The following is a 21318-nucleotide window of genomic DNA, read 5'->3' on the forward strand; positions in this document are numbered from 1 at the left end:
CTGAAGCCCTCTCACAAAGTGGGAGAGAACATTCCACAGCCTTCCCTTTGGTTCTCCTAAACTTAGCCATGGCACACATTTACTGGAAGTAATTTTCATGTTGGCACACTCCACATCAACTTTGTTAATTTGGAACCCCTAATTTCTAATGTATAGTAATTTGGACACAGACATTTCACAGTCTAGGAAAAGAGAGGTTGCTATGGAAATTGATTGCTTGGCTGGTATTGCAGGAGGGAGATGTTTACCTGTTGAGGCAGTGTAGTAATCATTTTTGCAGTACACCATTTTCATGTAAACAAATAGGGTGCTAAATATAAATATTTTTTTCTGTTCACTAAAACAGGGCTTCCAGAACCTTTTGGCAGTTCTCTGTTTTGTAAATGTTATTGTGGCCTTATGAATGTAACAAAATCTTATTCTTTTAAATATATTCTGATAATTAAGACTTCCCACTAATTCAAATAGCCCTCTCCACCACCACCCCACAATTAGTCTAAATAATGTGAGCTATTACATTTGTTTTTATTCTAAATGAAACTGGAAAATTTGTTTCTTTATTCATTAAATGTGTGTTAAGTTCTTATTCAGCACAAGGTACTGTAGTAGGTACTTTGAGGGAGACAAAATGAAAGAAAACCCTTTGTAATCTGGTGTAGGGGATTTCAAAGCACACCTTCCCCCAGGGAAACCATTTCCTCTCCATGGCTCTCAGGGGCGTCTACTTCCTCTCCTAGCCCCCACAGAGCATATATTAGACAGCCAGTTGATGTTTTCCTCGGTCCTTAATTCTACTTCCTAATCGCCATCTTCCTCTACTCTGTTGGGGCAGGTTGGAACCTTACCCCTTCCTTCCTGCTTCCCTGCCCTTCAACGTATCACCCATGACTTTGGCTCCAGGATCACAGTCTTCCCCTTGTGGTCAGGCCCTGATGTCATTGTCCCCTGGAAAGATTCCTCCACCTCCTGATCACACAGTGCCTAGAGCTCACCCATAGCAATAGGCATCTCTGCTCCATTCCCTGCCTCACCACTGACCCCACCTAACCTTTGCATGCAGAACTGCCCTATGCTAGGAGTTTATACCTTACTCTCTCATGGGATTGTTGTCCCAGCTCTCCCACACCCCCTGCTTGCCAGCCTCATGGATCTCTCTATAGATGGCACTGAGTCTGTGAGCCTTTTGTGGCTTTACTTCCTTCCCAAATCTGATGGGGTGAGAATGTCAATTTGAGGTAATTCATTCCTGATGGCATCTCTACCAGCTCTGTCTTTCTGCCAGATCTGTCTTTCTGCCAGATCTGTCTGGTAAAATCCCAGCTACCTCCATCTCCACTCCTCAAAAGGAACCACAAGGTGCCAGGGGCAGAACAACCCATCTGTGTGGTTGGTTGCCACCACAAACACGCAGCCCTCACTGCTTGTCAGTAATCCTCCTTGTCCTCAGTCTCCTTCCTTTCCTATTCTCGCCAGAGACAATTCCAAATACTCCCACAATCTCTACACTCCCTCACTAACCCCTGCCCTTATGTGAAGCACTTTTCTTCCTCTCTTAGTTCATTCAGGTCTCAGGAAAGACCCCAGCATGTTTAAACCTACCCCCAATCTCATCTAACCTTGGCTTCTATTTGAGGGCAGCTTCCAATTCACATTCTGGATGCTACCCCCTCACAGGCTTCCCCACTGAGTCTTTTGAACATCTCCTTTCTCTTGTATCATCTATTCTTCCACTATACTGACTGCTTCCTCTTGCTCGATTCTTCTACTCCTCAGCCCTCTCCACTCTAGCTGGCCATACCACCACCACCAACATGCAGGCTTTCTGAGGGCAATATCTGTGGACACTATCCAGTCCCCTCCTTCCTGACCCTCTCATCTACATTTTAAATGACTGATCCCCCCTCTTTATCAGAACCACCCTTTGGCCTTAGGAGGCCGTTTTTCTTGCTTCTCCTGACTCTTGTATTCCTCAAAGATACCTCTGCCTTAATCGTCTCCTTTTAAGCACTAATGTTTTCTTTGGTTTCATGCCTGATCCAGTGTTCTTGGCCATGCTTGATCAGTCCTTTCCCTCTTTGTGTACTGCTGTCTGCCAGCTCTCTGCGCTTGGATGCACCACAAACACCACAAATTCATCGTGTCCCAAACCAACCCTAATACATTCCCCCTTACACCGTACAAGCCTTCCCTCTCTTCTACATTTTCCATATAATGATTCACCAAGAATGCCTGTTCTCTGCCCTAGATATTGCTCCATCACCCGTCTTCCCCATCATCCTCACTAGGACCATTTTAGCAGCTTCCTAAACAGTGTCTACTTCTCTTCTTGCTGCCTTCAAACCCATCTTCCACACAGCTGCCGTTTATGTCTCCCTGCCCATTTGGTCATTTATATTAGAGATCACGCCTATGGCTTTTTCTTCCTTCAAACTATTTCTTTAGGATATATTTCTAGGAGTAAGATTACCAGGTTCAAGGGTATGACCATTTTATGGCTCTTATTGTATGTTACTCTCTTACCCCAAAACTGTTCTGCCGCTTTATGCCAACAAGACTGAGTATGCTGGATCCTCACAATTCTTTCAATACTAGGCATTAGCTTTTTAAAATTGTTTTTCTGATTTATTAGGTGTGTTTGGTGTTTCTTCGATTTGTATGTCAAATTAAATGTTTTTCCTTATGTTTTTGGCTAAGTGTATTTTGTCCACGTCTATGGGAATTCTTTCTGTTGCCATATTTTCAGTTGCCAGCTGTCTGCACTTGAATGCACCACATCTGAGAAAATACAACGTTTTCTGCTATATTTACTGCAAGTAGCTTTTCTCATTCTAATAAAATGTTTATTTTTTTCATTCAGTAGCAAGTTTACAGTATTTTTGTGTAGTAGAATCTGTCAGTATTTTACTTTGTCATTTCTTTTTAAAAGACACCTTTTGAAACATTAAAATTGTCGGTATTTTAAATACCAGGAAGGCAGTGTGATGTGACTGCATAGAAGGTCTTGACCTTAGGAAGAGTAAGTGGGAAAACCTGAGTTTAAAGTGCTCCCAACTGGAACATTAAGAGAGACATCACCAGCGGTGCCTGTGTATGCCAGCCCACGCTGTGAGTGGCTCTCAGCTTGTCGTGTTGCCTCTCTCTTCCCATACCCTGTGATGTGCCATAATTTCCTTTGTGCTTAATAGGGCAGCTCTTTCCTAGGGCCTAGTGCACAGTGCAAGAGGGAAACTCAAAGGAGACTTGGAATTTTCAGTAACCATGTATGATCCATTCTTGGGGGTCAAAAAGGAGAGGAGACATTTTATCAACTGTGCTTATAAGATACAACTGCATTATTATTTATTTTGAGTGCTGATTAAATTAGTTGGGATCACCATGGGAAGCATCATTTTTGTCTAATTTTTCCGTAGATTTTGAATTTACCAGCAAAAAAGTTAAAATTTTTTGATGCATTTTTTTAACTTTGTCATGGGGTCTTTTCTTCTTCGCTCATAGGACACATGCACATGGACATGGAGTAGGGCTTTTCCATGAGAACTACTTCGTATTTATAGCCAGTCCCATCCTGAAGCATGATTCACTGTAGCCCCAGTCCTGCTCATCTCCATCTAGGTACTGGAGAGATCCACTGCAGAACTGAAGTCCTCTAGAAATGGCCTTTTCATTTTCTTCTTGAAATATATGTATCTGTTTCAGATATGCATGTTTTATTTGCCAAAACATTTAACAGTATTTCACATTTCCTTTCAGTCTTCACAGAAAAATACTGCACTGCTAACCATGTGGATAAACTTCCTGGCCCAAGAGACTGGGTACAGATTCTACAGGATCAAATCAAACTGGCCAGAAGAAGGCTAAAAAGAGGCTCAGGTATGAAAGGCTACAAAGGAAGTCATGGCAGAAACACCTGACTGAATTCCTAGACTTTGGAGAGTACAGTGCTTTGTTGCAGGTTACCTGTTAAGGGAGAAACTCAACATAATATGCTGTGGTTTATATTTTAAAGTCTTATTCAAATGAATTTTGAAATTCCCGTTAGAGCAAATAGTAAAAACTACGTCAAGCCATATGCTTTTAAGAGCACAAACAAAAAAGACTGTAAATCTCATTTGTGTCCTAATGTGTCTTGTGTATAGAGTTGGGTTCCTCTTTTGTGTATAGCTTCTGCTTACTTGTTGATTTTTGTTTGGATCTGGTGATGTTAAAGTACTAGTCACTTAGTGTAAATAGTTGCAGTGAATATCACACCAGCAGCACTGCATGAAATGGGTTTTAAATCAAATGTATATATCTGTTAAACAGGGGTTGGCATTTCTGGGATTATTCTTCTAGGAAAAGGGAATGTCAAGCAGTTTAACACCAGTTGAATTGTAACTTCATATATTTTAAGTCTCAATCTTCCCATATTGGCAGTGGGCTAATTTGTCATAAAGAATCCCTTTGAGATCAGTTTACTCTCTCCCATCAAATAAGAGTAATCAGCTCTAGGAGGCCACAGACCTATAGATCTTCTTTAAAAGAAAATGTGTTTCAAACATGAGGACACCTAGTCTGAGAAAAGCCTTCTATGCTTTGAGTGTGAGAGGTAATTTGGAGATGGGTTTTAGATGCTAAAATGTTCTAAATTTGGGAATTTTGTGGAGGTTTATCAGAACAGTGATACAAAATATGTGAGACTCTTATCTCCAAACAGATCCTTTTTATGTGAAATCTCATAATGAGTAGGTAGTGTTCTTCCACCAAGCCCATGGAGGAGGAAAGCTAAGGAGATCCTGGGAAACCTGTACAGAGGCCCTCCTTGCACGAGCTTGGAGAGGAGACAGAGGAATCAGGGGCCAGCAGATTTGTAGTTTGAAGGCTGAAAAACTCTTGGTATGAAAGTATTTATTGGGATCCTAAAATATTCAGCCTTAGGTGAGTTTTTAAAATTTTATTTAAAGGTTTTCCCTTTCTCCGTTTTTTTTTTTTTTACCTTTTTGCTTTCTTTTATACTTAATTGGTGTTCTTTTTATAAAGAGCAAGAGAGTACTAATGTCTTATTTTTATATTGGTAAGAAAAATGTTTTATTGCATTATAAGGACGTAGGAGGTTCAGAAGAGCTGGTTTTCAGTCTCATCTCTGCCCTTTACCAGCTCTGGACCATGCACGAGTCATTCAATCCTTCTGAGCCTCAGTTTTCTTATTAAGTGTACTTAAAAATAAGGTATTTCTGAGAATTATTGTGAGGCTCCACAGATAGTTGTCCATCTCCCATGCCCATGAGCTGCATTATAAATGCACTGGTGGCTTTTCTGTGGAGTTGCTTGGGCTGGTGCACAGTGTGATTGAGAGCCGAGCATGTATGAGGCATACGGGACACCTTATGCTCGGGCACCCCTAGTCAGAGAAGCAGACCCCTGCCTCACTAGGCAGCCCAATTTGTTTTGGAGGCCCGGCATTCATTCATAAAAGATCTTCAGGTTTGGGTGAAAATTGGATAAGAAATGGGGTCTCCTCAGCTTAGGTTTTTGTTTTCACTGCCTTCTTTTCTTTAATCTACAAATAAACACAGCATGGTAGAATGGAAAGAATAGGTCTGAACTCCTATCTCTGGATCCACCATTTATAAATCCTGTGGCCTCAGACAACCTCTCTGAGTCTCGGTTTCCCTATTTATATAACAGGATCTATTCCTACCTCCTAAGATCATTTCTGTAGTCAAACATTAGACAGTGTAACACCACTAAGGTAGAGCTGACAAATAATAATGCCCAATAAGTGTTAATCACCGTATGTTCCTTCCCTTTGCCATCCCCAAACAAAACATTTCCCTTGTCTCTGCCATTTTTTGGCATCATTACCATCTCTGTCTCCTAATATGGTTGCTTAGATTTCTTCCAAAAGCGTTTCCATCTCCTGAGCCTGCTTCCCTATCAGCCATTCGTGTTTGAATCTGCTACATCGTGTTTGAATCCACTACATCTTACCCTCCTATCTCTCCTTGGCCCCACTCTTGATGGGCTCACTGCTCAATGATCAGATTTCTTCTGCTGTTTATATTAATCTCCTGGTCGCCCTCAGTGTAGAATCCTACTCTGGGAGGTACTTCTTAGAACTTTCTTGCCTTCATTTATGTGATTTCGTTCTCTTTTTTACCTCCTCCAAATTCCCTGGAAACAACTTTGATCTCCTTCACTGCCTCCTTCTCCTCTGCCTATCTCCAAGTTTCAGTTCTTGGCACCATTCTCTTTCTGAATTCTTACTCAGGATTTGAATGACTCCTGCTCCAAGAGCTCCAGAGCTGGCCCTAACCTGGAGCCTTAGACCTCACTCCTTGTGCCTCTGCCCTTAGCTATTTAACACAGCATCTCCAGCTCCAGTCCTTCTGCTGGCTTCTTCTTGTCCCGAAAAGAAAATCCCTTCCACAGGCACCATCACCCTCCCTCATCTCCTGCCACCCAGACCTCTCCCTCCACGTGGAAAACTTCTCCTTCAAGAAGTATCTCAAGGGCACTTGCTTCAGGGGCCATCAGTTGTATCCCATCTTCCTGAATAGTCACATTCCTATTTCCTCAGCTGGACCACAAGACCTCCATGTGTTCAGAACAATGCCTAGCACAGGGGACACTCAAGAGGAGTCTGTTGAGTAAATTAGTGAATCCATCAGTGATGCCGGAGGGAGCAGCCCACAACAGAAAGGTCTTAGCATTCAGTGAGTCAAAGTCACATGAAACCCTGAAATATATTCCAGCACTCCTTGACTTGAAGTCCCAGCACTGACCCCATCCAGAGAGCAGCTCTGTACAATGGCCCTGAGCTCACAGGTTTGTCCCATTGTGCCCTGACTCCCTCCTGCTCATGTGTTTCTTTTGCCCGTTTATTTTCTCTCCCTCTCCCCACCTGCAGTCTCCTTAGTCCTGTTACCCACCCACCCCCAGAGTCTTGGGTGGTGCTTGGACCCACCCACCTTCCAGGGTTGATCAGCTGAAGGGCCTTTGCATCTTGGAGATCAACCTCCTGCCAAGTCTCCTATATGGTATTATGCTAACAGTCTCCTTCCTCAACCTTCAGTTACATTATAAAATTCCCCTTTTATTACCTTAGCCCCTCAAATTCCAGGAAGGTGTTGGGGGTGGAGGAAAAAACATCTGGCACAACTTTGAATGACAGGTGCTATCAAAAACATCTGCCTGTAGCTTTACAAGAAAGTAACACCATGTCAGGTACCCTGTCTCATCAGGTCTTCATTCTCAAATCACATTTCCAGAATCAAGCCTGTGTGATATCCCCACTAGTAAATATTAAGCTGGTCTTGTGTTCCCTTGGAAGTCTCGACTGTTCTCTGTAAATGTTAACAGACAGAAAGCAAACATTTTCTTTTATTTCTTCATGAGTATGTAAGGACTTCGATTTATCTGTTGATTTGCAGGGGAAAATTATGGACCCCAAGAAAACAAAGGCCCCAAATGTAATATTGAGGTTTGGGAGGTCTCTAAAGTTTGTCATGATGAAGAGACCTAAGTTTAGGACTCAGTAAGCCCAAAGGAAAGGCAAAGGGCCGAAGCACCCAAGATGCAAGCCACCCAGCTACCCTCTGGTTCTCCTTCACCTGTGTCTGGGGGGCTGCAGTGGGCCGAACACAGGAGTAGAAGTGTGCCAGGTTCCATCCAACTAAATGGGAAAATGTAACACACTCTATAAATAAGGGACATTGGTGTCACTGGTTTAACTTCAGTGCTGCAAGACCTCCCAGAGGAAGGAGAAGAAGGGTTTTGTGTTATAGCACATGCCTCTCTAGATGAGGACAGTTATTGAAAGTCTCTAAGGAACCTGAAAACCTAAGTTTCAAGAGAAGCCTTTGCAGGTAGGAGTTACAGAAAATAAGGAGGTCTCAGGGCACAGAAACAGCCTTGCAGGCAATGGGCCATGTGACCAAACGTTCAGTCCAGTTCCAGTCTTGGCAGACACATGGGTTCTGTACTGTGGGCTTCATACTATACCTAAACACACCCATTTCCATGGTCAGGTGCTGAGACAACTACTAGTCTAGCCTCCATTCCCTTCTCCCACCCCACCAAGAAACATGCACACATGGCAGGTATGTGCCTCCAGGTCTCCCATTTCTCTTTCCAAAAAATAAATTGGCCAGCAGTGAGCAGTTCTCAGTCATCTCACGAGATGAGCATGCTAATCATTCCTGTAGCAGGTGCTCAGTTTCCACACACCTGTTCCTGTTTCTGCAGAATGCCACATCAGCCCTAAGTCTGGGAGCCCTACACTCTCAGAAGTTGCTGTAACATTCGAAGTAGTCCCTGAATTAGATTATCTGCTGAGATGTTTGTGAGTGGCCCCCTGGTCCCCCCAAAGGTGTGGACTGCAGATCCGTTGGCATGTGGTGGCAGCAGGACAAACAAGCCCTGCCATACTGAGACCAAATGAAATGACAGCACATCAGCAACGACCTCCACTCCATACTCTTTGAGTGGCCTAAATGTGGCCTCCAGCCAGGTGACTAGAGCTGCTTGCCTTCGGAGCAGCCTGCCCTCAGTGATATTATTTTCTTTCATGCTTTGGTCTTAATTATTTTCAGTCCAGATGATCATATAAGCAGCATATCATAGCTGTTTCACAACTTCAGCCTTATTTATCATATTTGGCTCAGCTCCTGGACTTAAGTATGGACTCTGGGTGAGCTAATTGACTAACCACTTAAGGAAGTCTGCACTGCCTCTAGAAAAAAGAAGCAGCCACATAGATTTTAAAAGGTCATTATCCTAATCCAAATAGAAATTCATTTGGGGCTCTCATCACATATAATAATTTTTTCTATAACTGGAATGATTCCTTTCTTGGTGTGGATTTTTATCATTTTCATTAAATTATTTCCTCAGAGCTGAAATCACAGTTTTTATCTGTGTTAGATCTAAGAGTAAAGCTGTCATGGCTATCAAATTTTTATTGGACTTGCTCAGTCTTTTCCAACTTTCACAAGTTACTGTCACCAGGTAAGAAAGATTATGAACTTGGTGTTATAAGCAAATGTTATAATTAAATATAAACAACAAAATGCCGTCTGTCACCCAGGTCATTTGGCTCTTGTTCCTGTAGCTTGCATAGTTTAATGTACGTATTTTTTTGGTTGTATATATCCTGTTCTTACTATAACATTTAATTGCATGGGCCTGAATTACAAAGGAAAGATCAACGTATACCCAGAACTGATTTTTGTTATACTAAATGAAAAGCACTTATGTAGGTGAAGTAGAGAAAGTTACTGAAATATAAAATGAACTAAAGCTTGAAGATTTAACACATTAGCTCATAATGATCCATGTGATCTTTGTTTGGGGTATTAAAACAGCAGGAGATTAAGAGGCCCAAGGTGCATAAACTCAGATCCAAGCCATGATATTGTCCTTACTAGCTGTATGGCCTTGGGTTGGTTACTTAACCTGTCTGTACCTCCTTATTTATTACGGTGAGGATAGCAACAGACCTTCTTTTATAGGGTTTTCTGAGGGCTGAGTGTTACAGCTTAGCAAATGGTAGCAGCTGCCATTGCTATTGTTATTATTAAAAAGTTTTAAAAATCTTAGGCATGGAAAGAGCTACAGTACAGGTCATCTGCCTACTCATTTGAACTCAAACCAGAACGAAGAAAATACCATCTTCTCAATATAAAAAAAAAGTGTTCATTATTTTTTAAACACATAAAATAATAAAAAGCCCCAAGAACAAAATTTTAAATACCTGTAAGCTTTTCATCCAGAAACATTGTTCTCATTTTATGTCTTTCCTGTATTTTTCCTATGATCCTAATTACAAAACTGTATTCTTCTATACATCCTATCATTTGATGTTAATATGTGTTATTAAATATTCTCCCACAGCATCATTTATAGTGCTTTCCATGCTTCTCCAACGAAGACTGGTTTTGACTCCCCTGCCTCTTCTCAGTGTGCTCTCTGGTGAATTGAGGTCAGCTGACAGCGGGAGAGCCAGTCCTCATTAAAACTAGTGTGCATCAGGCTGAGGACAAGGCAGAAGAGGCTAACACTAGAGGTGGAATTCTCTGAACACCACCAGCCATCCCCTAAGCTCTGATTGTTGTAAAAACAAAATCATTGTGTTTTGCTTTCCACCCGTTTAGCATTGCCACTTGATACAGATGGCAGTTCTCCCTGGTCTGGCCTGGTGAGGTGGGCTTCCTGGGCTCCTGTAGGGTCAACAGGAAGCTTCCAGTAGAGCCATGAGCCCTGAGATGCAGTAGGCAGTATTCTGAAGTTACCCAGATAGCTTCCATGGAAGGTTAGACCAGTTAGCATGTTGGAGGAGACTGACAACCCTGCCAGTTATCAGGACCTCCTTCTTTGCATTTAGTGAAGGTTTGCTGTGACTAAAGAATCTTCCTTGGGAAAACTCTTAAGGAGATTGAAAAATGCCAGAGATGTGCAGAAATTTGCACATAAACCATAGAAATGAAGATGCTTTGGAGAAGACTTATTCCTTATTAGGACTGAAACGATACCAGTGTTAGTTAGCTTGGCAGCTCTGGGATCTGAACTTTCAGTCTCAATTCTCAAGATTGCCTAACCCTGCTCTATTAGAATGGTTCTGGGGCTGACTAGTGACATTTTCCAGGCAAAATTTACTGACCTCTGTGCCTTCCATGGTCTTACTAAAACACTCACACCAGGTGTGGGTTGGATATTTAAAGCCCATGTAAATAAATGAAAATGAACTGAACATCAATGAATGATATGGTAATCTTTATAGGATTAAAGATACAGGAAAACTGATTTTATATCATCATTATCAAAAAGTTACTTAAGTAAAAATACTAAAATCTGTAATGAGAATGGACTGAAGCTGGAAAAGGAAAAGAGAGGTGAAAACTGTGATGCACACTGAAGTTTTAAAATTAGATTGCTGTTTTCTATACATTTTATGGAATGTGCTTCCTGAAGCTGATGAGACTTCTGTTTTATGTTTGTACCCTGCAGAGGCTGCTGACTGTGAGGAAAGACAGGACGGCATTTCTGTACCACCAACAGGTAAAACACATTTACATTTTCATCACCCTCTGGAAAATATAGCATGAAAAAATATTTGCATGGAAAATATTTTTAAGACCAGAGATGGATATGCTTGAGCAAACTCTACCAGACCAGGGGCCTGGTAATCAGAATTCTTAGTGCCCTTTGTGCAGGGATATTTTTCACATGGAATATAAAAAACATGAAAAGCTAACATGCTTCTCGCTCTGTGTCATATTCATAAAAACCTCAGGAGAGCAAATCCAAAGAACTTACTATCACAACACTTTGCCTACCTAAACCTCTGAACATTAAAAAATATATTGAGAGAAAATGAGGTTTCTTTTTAGAACAGAAATCACCAATTTTGAGTGTGATCAAATTCATGGCCATTCTGTCTTCTCATACCTTCCACCAAAAGGACCTGAGACACAGTTACTGTACTTTGTTTAATAAGCACATGGTAAGTTCCATGTTCATAGAATGGTAGAATAAGTCCAGCCTGCCAGTACAGGCAGCTCATCCCTAACACACTGGCCTGGTCAGCCAACCCCAGCATTCCGGGGGAGCACCCACCACACACAGGCAGTACTCTGACTTCACTTTGTTCACCTCTCAAGAGACAAACTCCTTGGAGGTTGGCCGGCCCCTCCTGCTGCCCCTGCCCCGCCTGGCGTCATGTATCTGACCAGTGAGCCTGACCAGGCTTCAAGCAATTTAGGCCACAGTTGGACTCACATCCTTAAAACCATGATTCTCTGCCCATAAAACCCAGACACCCCCAAAATACCCTGAGGTTTAGCACATTTGATCAGAGCACCTGATCTGTGTAAGCAATCTCCTAGGTCACTTGGACCCAGATAGTACTTGTTCTGAGATGGCCATGGGTACAGGATTCATATATGCTGGTGGCCTTTGCAGCAACCAGAAAGCTTAGCCGCATATGGGACTCATTGTTTTCTCTGCCAGTTGGTGGAGCAATGGACAAATAAATAATGAAATGAGCCACACCGTGCACAAAGGACCTACTTATATCAAGCTCTTACCATATATAGCCACTTATAAAATGGGCTTTTTCTGCATTGATCTTCCTCGGGTGGCCCCCAGGTCCACCCAATCTCTGGCCCCTGCCCCTACCAGGGCCCTGCCTCTGTTTGACTTGGTGGCATTGATTATTATGATTTGCAAACCACTCGTTTTGAAATCTGCCTGTCTGAAGGTGGAGGCAGAGGGATGCCCACATGAGGGAACAGAGCACAGGGTGTGGTAGCACCTCATGGAACCGGAGGGAATTCCGAGGAATCTGCCATTGAGAAGGAACTGTAGAAATCACTTAGTCCAATCCCTTCTTTTTATCCAGTCCTTTTATTTTACAGAGAAAAAAGCCTGAGGCCCGGAAGCATTAAATGCCTTTCCCAAGGTCTCCCAGCTGGTTGATGGCCCAGTGGACCCGCCTCCGACTCCCAGCCACCCCGCCCTACGCTCTCATACCTGAGCCCAAGCCAGCTTTTACCTGCGAGCTTCCCCAAGACCCCAAGGGTGATGGACGCACTAGCCCCCTTAGCACCGTTTGTCAGTGTCTCACCGCACAGGTGGGAGGTTGCTCAGAAGTCTGCCCCAAGTGCACTGCAGTTTAAACTCGTTTCCTCACATTCTCGCACAGAATTTGTTCAAGGCTGTTAGGCCATGACTGATGGCCTGTCCTGCAGGTCTTTGCACTCAGTTAAAGACATGCGATATACATTACTAAACCACGTGGTAAATAGCAAACATACGATATACGTTACTAAACCATGTGGTAAATAACAGTCGTCATTTAGAATATGGGGGAAAGTCAAAAGTTGGGGCTCAGATTTTGCACTAAGAAACTGAGTCACTCTGATAGACCAGAATGTTTCAATTGCCTCACCAAAATAAAACCCCCAGCCTGGTCTGCTTCTTAGCACCTTCTGGCCACCCGCCCACCCCACCTTTGCTGGGCATGCAGCATCCTCTTGGGACTTGGCACTGCCTGGTCAGTCTGTGGGGGTGGCTCTGAAGCAGACCTTCATTAGCTCCTTGGCAATGCCTTTACTACTTTTTTAAGGTATTTTAAGGTGTTTTGCTCCTTCCAAATTTGTGTGTGTTGGGGGGCAGGTGCACAGGTAAATCCTCAGGTGTTTCTGTGAACACAGACTGTCCAGCACAGGATTACAGTCAGGCAGCCACATGGTCTACGTTTCAGTCCATTACATGTATGGCTGGTTTGGATGCAAAAAGACACAGGTTTTAGAGTGGAGAAACTCTACTTTCTTAACTGGTTTCTCCTCAACCCTGTCAGTAAGCCTTTTGAAGCAGCTAGCAAGTATTGGCACAGACTTGGCTCTGCTTGGCTGAAGCCTGCCCTGGGAGAGCCCCAGTTGAGGGCGGCAGAAGCCTCAGGCAGAGCATTGTGATGGCAAGGACATGCCACCCAGCATTTGGAGAAAGTTTTTGTTTTGGGGTTTTTGTTTTTGTTTTTTTTTGCATGGGCAGGCACCAGAAATCAAACCCAGGTCTCTGGCATGGCAGGCGAGAACTCTACCTGCTGAGCCACCATGGCCCTCCCTTGGGGAAAGATTTGTTTTTAAAAGAAAAAGTCAAAACAGTACTTTCTAAACATAAAATAGAGCTTCCGAATTTGAAGTGGTGTCAAGTTCATCTGAACTTCACAGTTTCTGTCACAGATTAGCCTTCTTTATGTACTTTTGTTTAAAAAATTTATTAAAAAAAGATAAGAAAGAAAATTTAAATTGCTTTAATTTTACCACCCAGAAACTAGACTTTTCTCTATATTTATTTTATTTATTTATACAGTGGAGATCAAATAAATTTTAATTTTTTTGCTTCCTGAGGATTTTTTACCTGACTATAATTTTTCTGTTTTACTACAAATGGTTCATTAGCGTTATTTTAATTGCTACATGATATTCTATTTTATTCAATAAAATCAGATTTTATTGAACCATATACGTTCATGGGCTCTCCTGTAAAGCTAATCATTTCAAACTTCTAATTACTAAAATTGCTCATTTAGCGCAACTAAAGCCTTGACTAAAGAATTACTAATTTAAATATGAAACATAGACACCTCAGCAGTCAGGTTTTTTATTTACCCAGAATACCACTCTGGCCATGTCATAGAAAAGTACACAGCTCTTCCTTCTGGAAGTGGTTTCTCTCCTTGTCTTCTTGTCTCTGTTGTAGGTCATATATTTGACACCAAGGCAGAAACCTCGGAAGACACAGACCCAGATCTCACTGCCTAGACTTTCGTTGTAGTGAGTTAAATATGCATTAATATGCATAACTCCTTGGTTTCCTTTTCCTTCAAGATCCACGTGAGCGTTGCAGGCTACTGCAAAGTGTGCTGTGAAGTTTATCCTTCATGTTTTAATAGTTTCCATATATTTCTCTGTCATATGTGATAATCAAGCCTCCAATTTGGCATAAGATTTTTAAAATCATTTTTAGAGTTGATTTATTACCCTTTAATACATGTGATCCAGTTATTTCATTGTCCATTATAAAGCAGCAATTCTCTCTTCCCTGTTTTTTAAATAACCTCAGTGTGAATACATAGAGCCTGTAAGTATATCTATTTTTAAGTAAAATACTGACTCTTCCCAGTATGGAGAGAGCAATTATAAAGGTCAAAATTAATTTGACCTTCATCAGCCCAGAAGATGAAAAGGTTGTTTTCAGAAACAAGATAGCTCTGATCTATTAGATGAAATCATTTATTTCATCAATTTCTCAAAAATAATCATTTGTAATGAAATAAGTACAAATGATACATGAATTCTTAGGAAGAAAAAATCGTTCACATGTTTGTAAAGTCTAGGTTGTATCGATACAGTGACAAAATAAGAGGTGAGAACCCCCCAACAGTCCGTTATTCACGTGACCCGATACCTGGTGAACCACTGGTCCTGCCGAGGTGCGGAGTGGCCCTGCCCAAGCCACCCCAGTGCCCTTCCTAGTCTGCTGCCTGCCTCCTTGAGGTCTTACTGCACTTGCCTTCACCCTTATTTAAGACAAAGATGTGAATATCTGGATTCATTTTAAAACGATATATCGCCCTGCAGGCGTTGGCCTTGCAGAAATATTTACCTCCAGATTCCTTTCTCTAATAAGATAGGGAATTGGAAATATCATTTTATTTAGAAACATCACATTTATACCTGGCTTGTTGTACGAAGCAGAAATCACCGTAGATCTCTGACACTGGCCCAAAAAGACCAAAAATTGGCATGAAGGAAATTTGGACCATAGATCCAGTAAACCCTCTGGGGGAAATGCTGTGTGGACGGTTTAACACCTTTCACGAGCACTTATTTTGTCAAATTATTGCATTTGAAGAGACAACAGTGACTGTAGAGGTCATTTTGCCTTAGCCCTCCTGCAGCAAGTAAGAGAGCCAGGGAGGGAGGCTCAGTGGTTTCCCAGGGCCCAGTGGGCTGGTCTACCACCTTAGGCTGAGCAGGCAAGCCAGAAGTCAGAGGGGGCTCTGGGATGGTCTCCCGTGTGTCCTCTGCTGCCAACAAGTTGCTTCAGGGCAGCTGGGGGTTGGCCTAACTGCTTGGCGCTCACATCTCATATCCATGTGCCTCTTTTCTTTTATAAGCTACAAGTAAGCTTCCAACTAAAAGTTAGCTTTTTATGTTTCAGGCCAGTAAGTAATCCTTTTCCTGAAGCCAATGTCTTTGTTTATCAGATGGTCTGATTAAGTACTATGAGCCAAGGCTTTTGTTTTTCTGCAACATATGTTTTCAAATGTGTCTCCTGCCTCCCAGAAGGAAATATTTCTCAAGGGAATAGAAAAGATTAATTAAAGACCTTTCAACTCTATTAAAGTAGGATGGCCATGTTGCTAGCAAAAGTGGAGACATTTACGTTAGGACTATGAAATCTGTTCAGTATGCACCAGGAATCTTCAAAAGTACTTCCTTCCAAGAAAGGAGAATGGGGCAACAGACAACTTTTTCCAGTACGTGAGGAGGGGATGGGGATTGTCCCCTCACGGATCTGTGCAGTGGATCCACACATTCGAAATGCATATCACAAAACCGCAGCAGTAAAATCAGATTTTGTAAATTGAAATTGTGTTTACTTACTGTGACTACTGTTCAGACTTTATTCAGAAATCCTTTTTATAGGCTTTCTTAGCAAATATATATATATATATATTCCATATCTCTATGGATAATGTCTCAATCTTCTGTATATATGTTTTATTGATATGTAAATATTTAGATTTTTTTAAATTACTATGTTCTTTAAAAAGAATTCAACGAAAGTCTAGTTGTGAAAATGGTGTGTAATGTGTTGTTGTGATACCAGTTCCCAAGATGCTGTTTATGTCTGTTCTGAAAGAACACAATAAATTACTTTAATTGAACACGCATGTTTCTTGCTTGTGCCAGTCCTCTCATGTCTACAGAAAGGACTCAGTGCTATTCATTCATTGAAAGGAATTTATTAATACTCTGGTGATATTAACTAGAAAGTTATTTCCCCTTAGGAAGTTCATTTTTACAAACAAATGAACAAACTAGCTTGCCACCAGAATGAGAGTCTTTAAATGCTGAAATCACCAGTTGGAACAGTGGCTGCAGTGGGCAGCACAGTAACCTTGAGTACTGATGTGCTTGAAGCCTGATTTTAAATGAATTTAAGTAGCTTTATAATCTTCACTTAAAAGGTTAAGTTCTGCTTCTATGAAACAACACATCAGAAGGACAGATCAGTCACCTTGAAGGCAAAGTGGCTGGCTGTTAAAAGTAATCACTTCATACCCCACCCCCCTTGAAACACAGGAGGGTGCTACTCCTAGCTGGTCACCTGCCCCTTAGGCCCCAGAATGTGTTCCAGGCCACCCACCCCCACCCCCACCCTGGCACGAGCATGCAGCCCCCAGGCTGCAATCTGCCTCATTGAGGGGCCTCAGTTCAGGGTCTTCTCTTGGTGGCAGCTATGGGGGTGGGGGGGGGTGCTACTATGTAAGAAAGCAGCCAGATTGGGGGAAAGAAGGAAGCAGGGCGTGTTGCTTGCAAAAAAGGAAATTCTAGACGATAGCCAGCCAGTCATTCACATAGGGTGAGGGGACCTAGTGTTCCCCAAGAAGACCCCTCTGGAAGAGCCTCTCCAGTCTTGGAATGGGGCCCCTGTCCAGCCTCTGTCATCCCCGTCATCACCAGCCTACCAGTGGGACTAGGGCTGGCAGCTGACTTATTTCCCAGGGGCTCTTAGAGCAACTAATATGGTGGTTTAGGGGAAAATGTGCTGAGACACGGGGGGATAGGGAGGCAGACCTCATAGGCCACTCCCTATGAAGGCACCTGACCCCTGAAACATTTTAAGTCAGAGTTCTTGCTCAGATTTGTATTTCACATTGATCCATCTGCCTGAAGTGTGGATCATTGGCTAGAGAGGGGCATCCTAAAGCAGGAGGTCCCATTACGAACAGCTCGGGACAGATAGAGAAGACATGAGAGGACAAAAACCCAAATGCCCAGAGGTAATAAAGAGAATCCAGAGGGCGTCGCGGCTGATGAGTTTGGAGGGAGGGTGGGAGTGTACAGCATGAAGGCAACACTCAGGTTTCTGGCCTGGGAATCTTATGGGTGTTACTCGTGCTCATGGAAATCGGGGGCGGGGGGCAGATTTGAATGTTCCTCCATTCACTCACTCATTCATTCATACATTCATCGTTGAGTAATCCCCTAGGATGTGCCTGGCAACATCTGTGTGGGAAGAGGAGAGGGGCAGGGTTGACAGGCTGAGGAAACCCAGCACCTGTGGTTCCTGAGTGGCTTTCCTAGAGGGGCCATTCCTCTTAGTTTGGTGAATTTATCTCAAAACAGAGGCTGTGGAGGTCCAGAGCCCCTCTCGTTCTTCATCATCCAGGTCTCAACTCAGCCTCAGCAGCAGAGAGGGATGTGTGGCTGCCTGCTCACCAGCAGCCACATGTCTCCATCCCATCAACCTACCCATTCCACTGCCACCGCCTGCATCTTGCTTCTGCTTGTGTTTGTTTATGGGGTGTCTTTCCCCTGGAATGAATGCAAGCCCTGTGGTGCCAGGGATCTTATCTGCAGGGCCAATCAGAGGTCTTAGAGAAAGAATGTGTTCAGACCCCCAGTGAGGGTGCCAAGGCTAAACCCCTCCTGCCAGTTGGCATTAAAGTGCAGCCTTACCTGCCCTGGGTCAGCCAGACCTTTCCACCATTCCTGCTCATTTATTTTGTTTGCATTTGTGCCCCTGGTGCCTAGCAGAGTACACTCCCTGGAAATAATTATTAATGTCTCAGTGGCTGCCATTCAGCCTTTGAAAACAATGCAAATAAAACTATCCCCATGATAATCAGTTGGCCTCAGTTTTGGTGGCAGCCTCCTCGTGACTTGCTGTCTTATTCTGGCATCCTCCTGCCTGGTGTTCAAGGCAGGGTTACCAGCAAGGAAGTGGGCAAGAGGAGCTCTGTTCTATGTCCAGCAAGGTAAAACCTCAAGGAAGCATGCCTTAGGAGTTTGCCAGTTGGTTGAGAACTTTCATATTTAAGTGTAAAACTTTTTTGTTATTTTAACCAGTTGGGGATGAAAAAAAGATTTCTAAATTATATCTTATGCTTTCCCTTCTTTTAAAGCAGAACTATTGTTAGGGTTCCACACTTTTTGATCGCTTGGTATCATTACTCTTAACCTTATTTGCTGTCCTATGCTATAAGGAGGCTCTGCTTATTCTCCTGCTAACTGGTTTGGAGTTTCAGGCAGTTCCAGAAGTCCCAACAGGTAGCCTTTGTGCCTAGCATCACCACCTAAAACTCTCAGCACCCCAGGACTTAGATGTCACCTTCATTTTACACAGCATGGACTCACAGGAGCACAGGAGTGTGGGCAGGGTCCTGGCTGGTGGGGGCAGACATGTTAACTGAACTCTGGCTTTTTACAAAGAGCTCTGGACACCGCCTCTCGCTGCAGGTTTTTATCCTGGCTTTTGCTGTCACATTAGCTGCTGTTACCTCCCAGCACCAGCAGCAGTCACCCTTCTCCCAATGCGTATCTGCTGTTAGCTCAGAAAAGTGAAAATCAGCAGTTTTAATTCAAAATAAATTAAATATACGTGGCACTGAGGCAGGCTTTAAGGGACATTTTTCAAAGTAAAGCTACAGACTTTAACTCATGGTTTTGCAGAAGTGTTTTTAACATCTCTCTATATTTTTTGGCTTGTTAACCTTATTTAAGGTTTCTGAATAAGGATATGCTGCTAGAGTTTAAGGTTTCAGGAAAATGTCTGTCTTGTCCAGAATCTGGTAGATATCAAGGTGGGCCCCAATTCCCTCCTTCAGATGTCACCCTGCAACTTTCCTGCTTCACTCTTTCCCCACTACCTCAGGGCATCCGGGCCTTCCAGGACCCTCCAGCCCACCCCTGTCCCTACCAGCCCAAGCCCAACCCTCGAAGCAGTGGTGACTGGATGAGGGGTGGATACCACAAGCCCATGACCACATTGAGTCCAGGCCATGGGTGTTGGGCACGCCACTCTTCTTTCCTTAGGTTGCTCAGACTTCTTGGTCCCTTTGTCTCTGCTCTTCATAAATCTGTAGATTGTCCACAACAGAGGCTGGGTGTGCTCTGTGGGGATCTGACAACTCTAGTGATTCCAACCCGTGCTTTGAATTTACACCTTCTGTAGTTTGTAAGCTCAAGTGCATTAAGCACTAAGTTGCTTATTAAAGAAGAAAGAGACATACGTATTTCTATTTCATTTTCAGTAAAATTTTAAAAATAAGTTAATGTCAACAATTCCGTCCTGACCAAAAGGGGGAAAAGAAGTGTAATTAATAAAGTATCAGTGGCAGCGAGAGTTCAAATAAAGTTAAGAGGCTACTCTGGAGGTTGCTCTTACGCAAGCTTCAGGTAGACCTTGCTACCTATCATAACCTGCCAACCCCCAACTAGGACCATTCCAGCCAATCATAAAAGAACACCTAGGGCAATATATAAGATTCCACCAGGGTTCCAAGCACTAGAATAACTTGCCAGAAACCTACAACTTCCAGATGGGTCCCTGGTCCAGATAAGTCCTGAATCCTAGCCCAGCCTCTCCAGAACATCAGGTAGTTCCATCTCCCTACCCCATATTAGTGAAAGACCCTTCCCATAACAAAAATTCAAAATTGCCATAGCCCAAACAACCCCAACGAAAGGTATGGAAAGATCAAAGGTGATGGTGAAATTATACATAGAAGATAGGACTTAACAAATGAATATGAATGCTGAATCATTCAACTGATATCTCTCTTAATCGCCAGTATTTTAGAGCAGCTAGAAGTAAAAACCTAAAATTGTGAAATTGTAACCCATGTCAAAGTCTGAAATATGTTCTACAGCTAATTGTGGTGCTGTGCTTGGAAATTTATAGCTTTTTTGTCTATATGTTATTGTTCACAAAAAAAAAGAAGGAAAAAAAGTCGATTGCAATGATAAAGTATTTAAGCCCACCAGCCTCCTATATTCTGGAGCAGCTAGAAGGAAAAATCTGAGAGGATCATATGGTAGCCCATGACAAACTCTGGGATCTATCCTGTAACCACTTTTTGAAGAGTGCTTTGAAAACTATTGCTTTTTTATTTTTTTGCTTTGTGTATATATATTATACCATACAATAAAAAAAGTTTAAAAGCTAAAAATATATATATGTGTGTTAACGAAATGTGGTGTATCCACACAATGGAATATTATTCCACCATAAAAAGAGATGACATTCTGATACATAAAACAGGGTGGATGAACCTTGAAAACATTGTGCTGGGAGAAAGAAACCAGACACAGAAGGACAAATAATGTACGATTCCACTTATATGAAATATTTGCAGTAAGCAATTCATAGAAAGAAAGACCAGAGATTACCGTGGGGCTGGGTATGGTGGCATAGGGGGAATGGGAAATTATTGCTTAAGGGGTATAGAATTTCCATTTGACGTGATGGAAAAATTTTGGAAATAAGTGGGAGTGATGATAGCACAACATTGTGAATGCAGTTGTGGTGGTTTGAAGCTGTATGTATTCCAGAAGCATGTTCTTAAACTTAATCCATTCCTGTGGGGGTGAATCCATTGTAAATAGGACCTTTTGATGAGGTTGATTCAATTAAGGTATGGCCCACCTCAATCAGGATTAGTCTTAATACTATTGCTGTGGAGTCCTTTAGAAGAGAATTAAATTCAGATAGAGAGACGGAGGGCATACACCACTGGAAGCAGCTAGAGGCTGAACATCAACA

At 42.6% G+C, this 21318-nt stretch overlaps 1 protein-coding gene across 6 annotated transcripts in view; it reads left to right on the forward strand.

The window, feature by feature from the left end:
* Positions 1-16435, forward strand: part of BEND7 (BEN domain containing 7) — a 128428-nt gene extending 111993 nt beyond the window's left edge. For 5 of the 6 annotated variants that reach the window (XM_077169388.1, XM_077169390.1, XM_077169392.1 and 2 more), the window contains 3 exons: positions 3751-3870; positions 10984-11034; positions 14242-16435. In XM_077169388.1, coding sequence (XP_077025503.1) covers positions 3751-3870; positions 10984-11034; positions 14242-14303 — 233 coding nt within the window. In that variant the 3' untranslated portion in view covers positions 14304-16435. Of the gene's footprint in view, positions 1-3750; positions 3871-10983; positions 11035-12392 lie in introns of all 6 variants that reach the window. The other variant, XM_077169389.1, reaches the window with a different exon arrangement.
* The last annotated feature ends 4883 nt before the right edge of the window (positions 16436-21318 follow it).

This window comes from Tamandua tetradactyla, chromosome 7 (genome assembly GCF_023851605.1).
Source record: "Tamandua tetradactyla isolate mTamTet1 chromosome 7, mTamTet1.pri, whole genome shotgun sequence".
Classification (NCBI taxonomy): domain Eukaryota; kingdom Metazoa; phylum Chordata; class Mammalia; order Pilosa; family Myrmecophagidae; genus Tamandua; species Tamandua tetradactyla.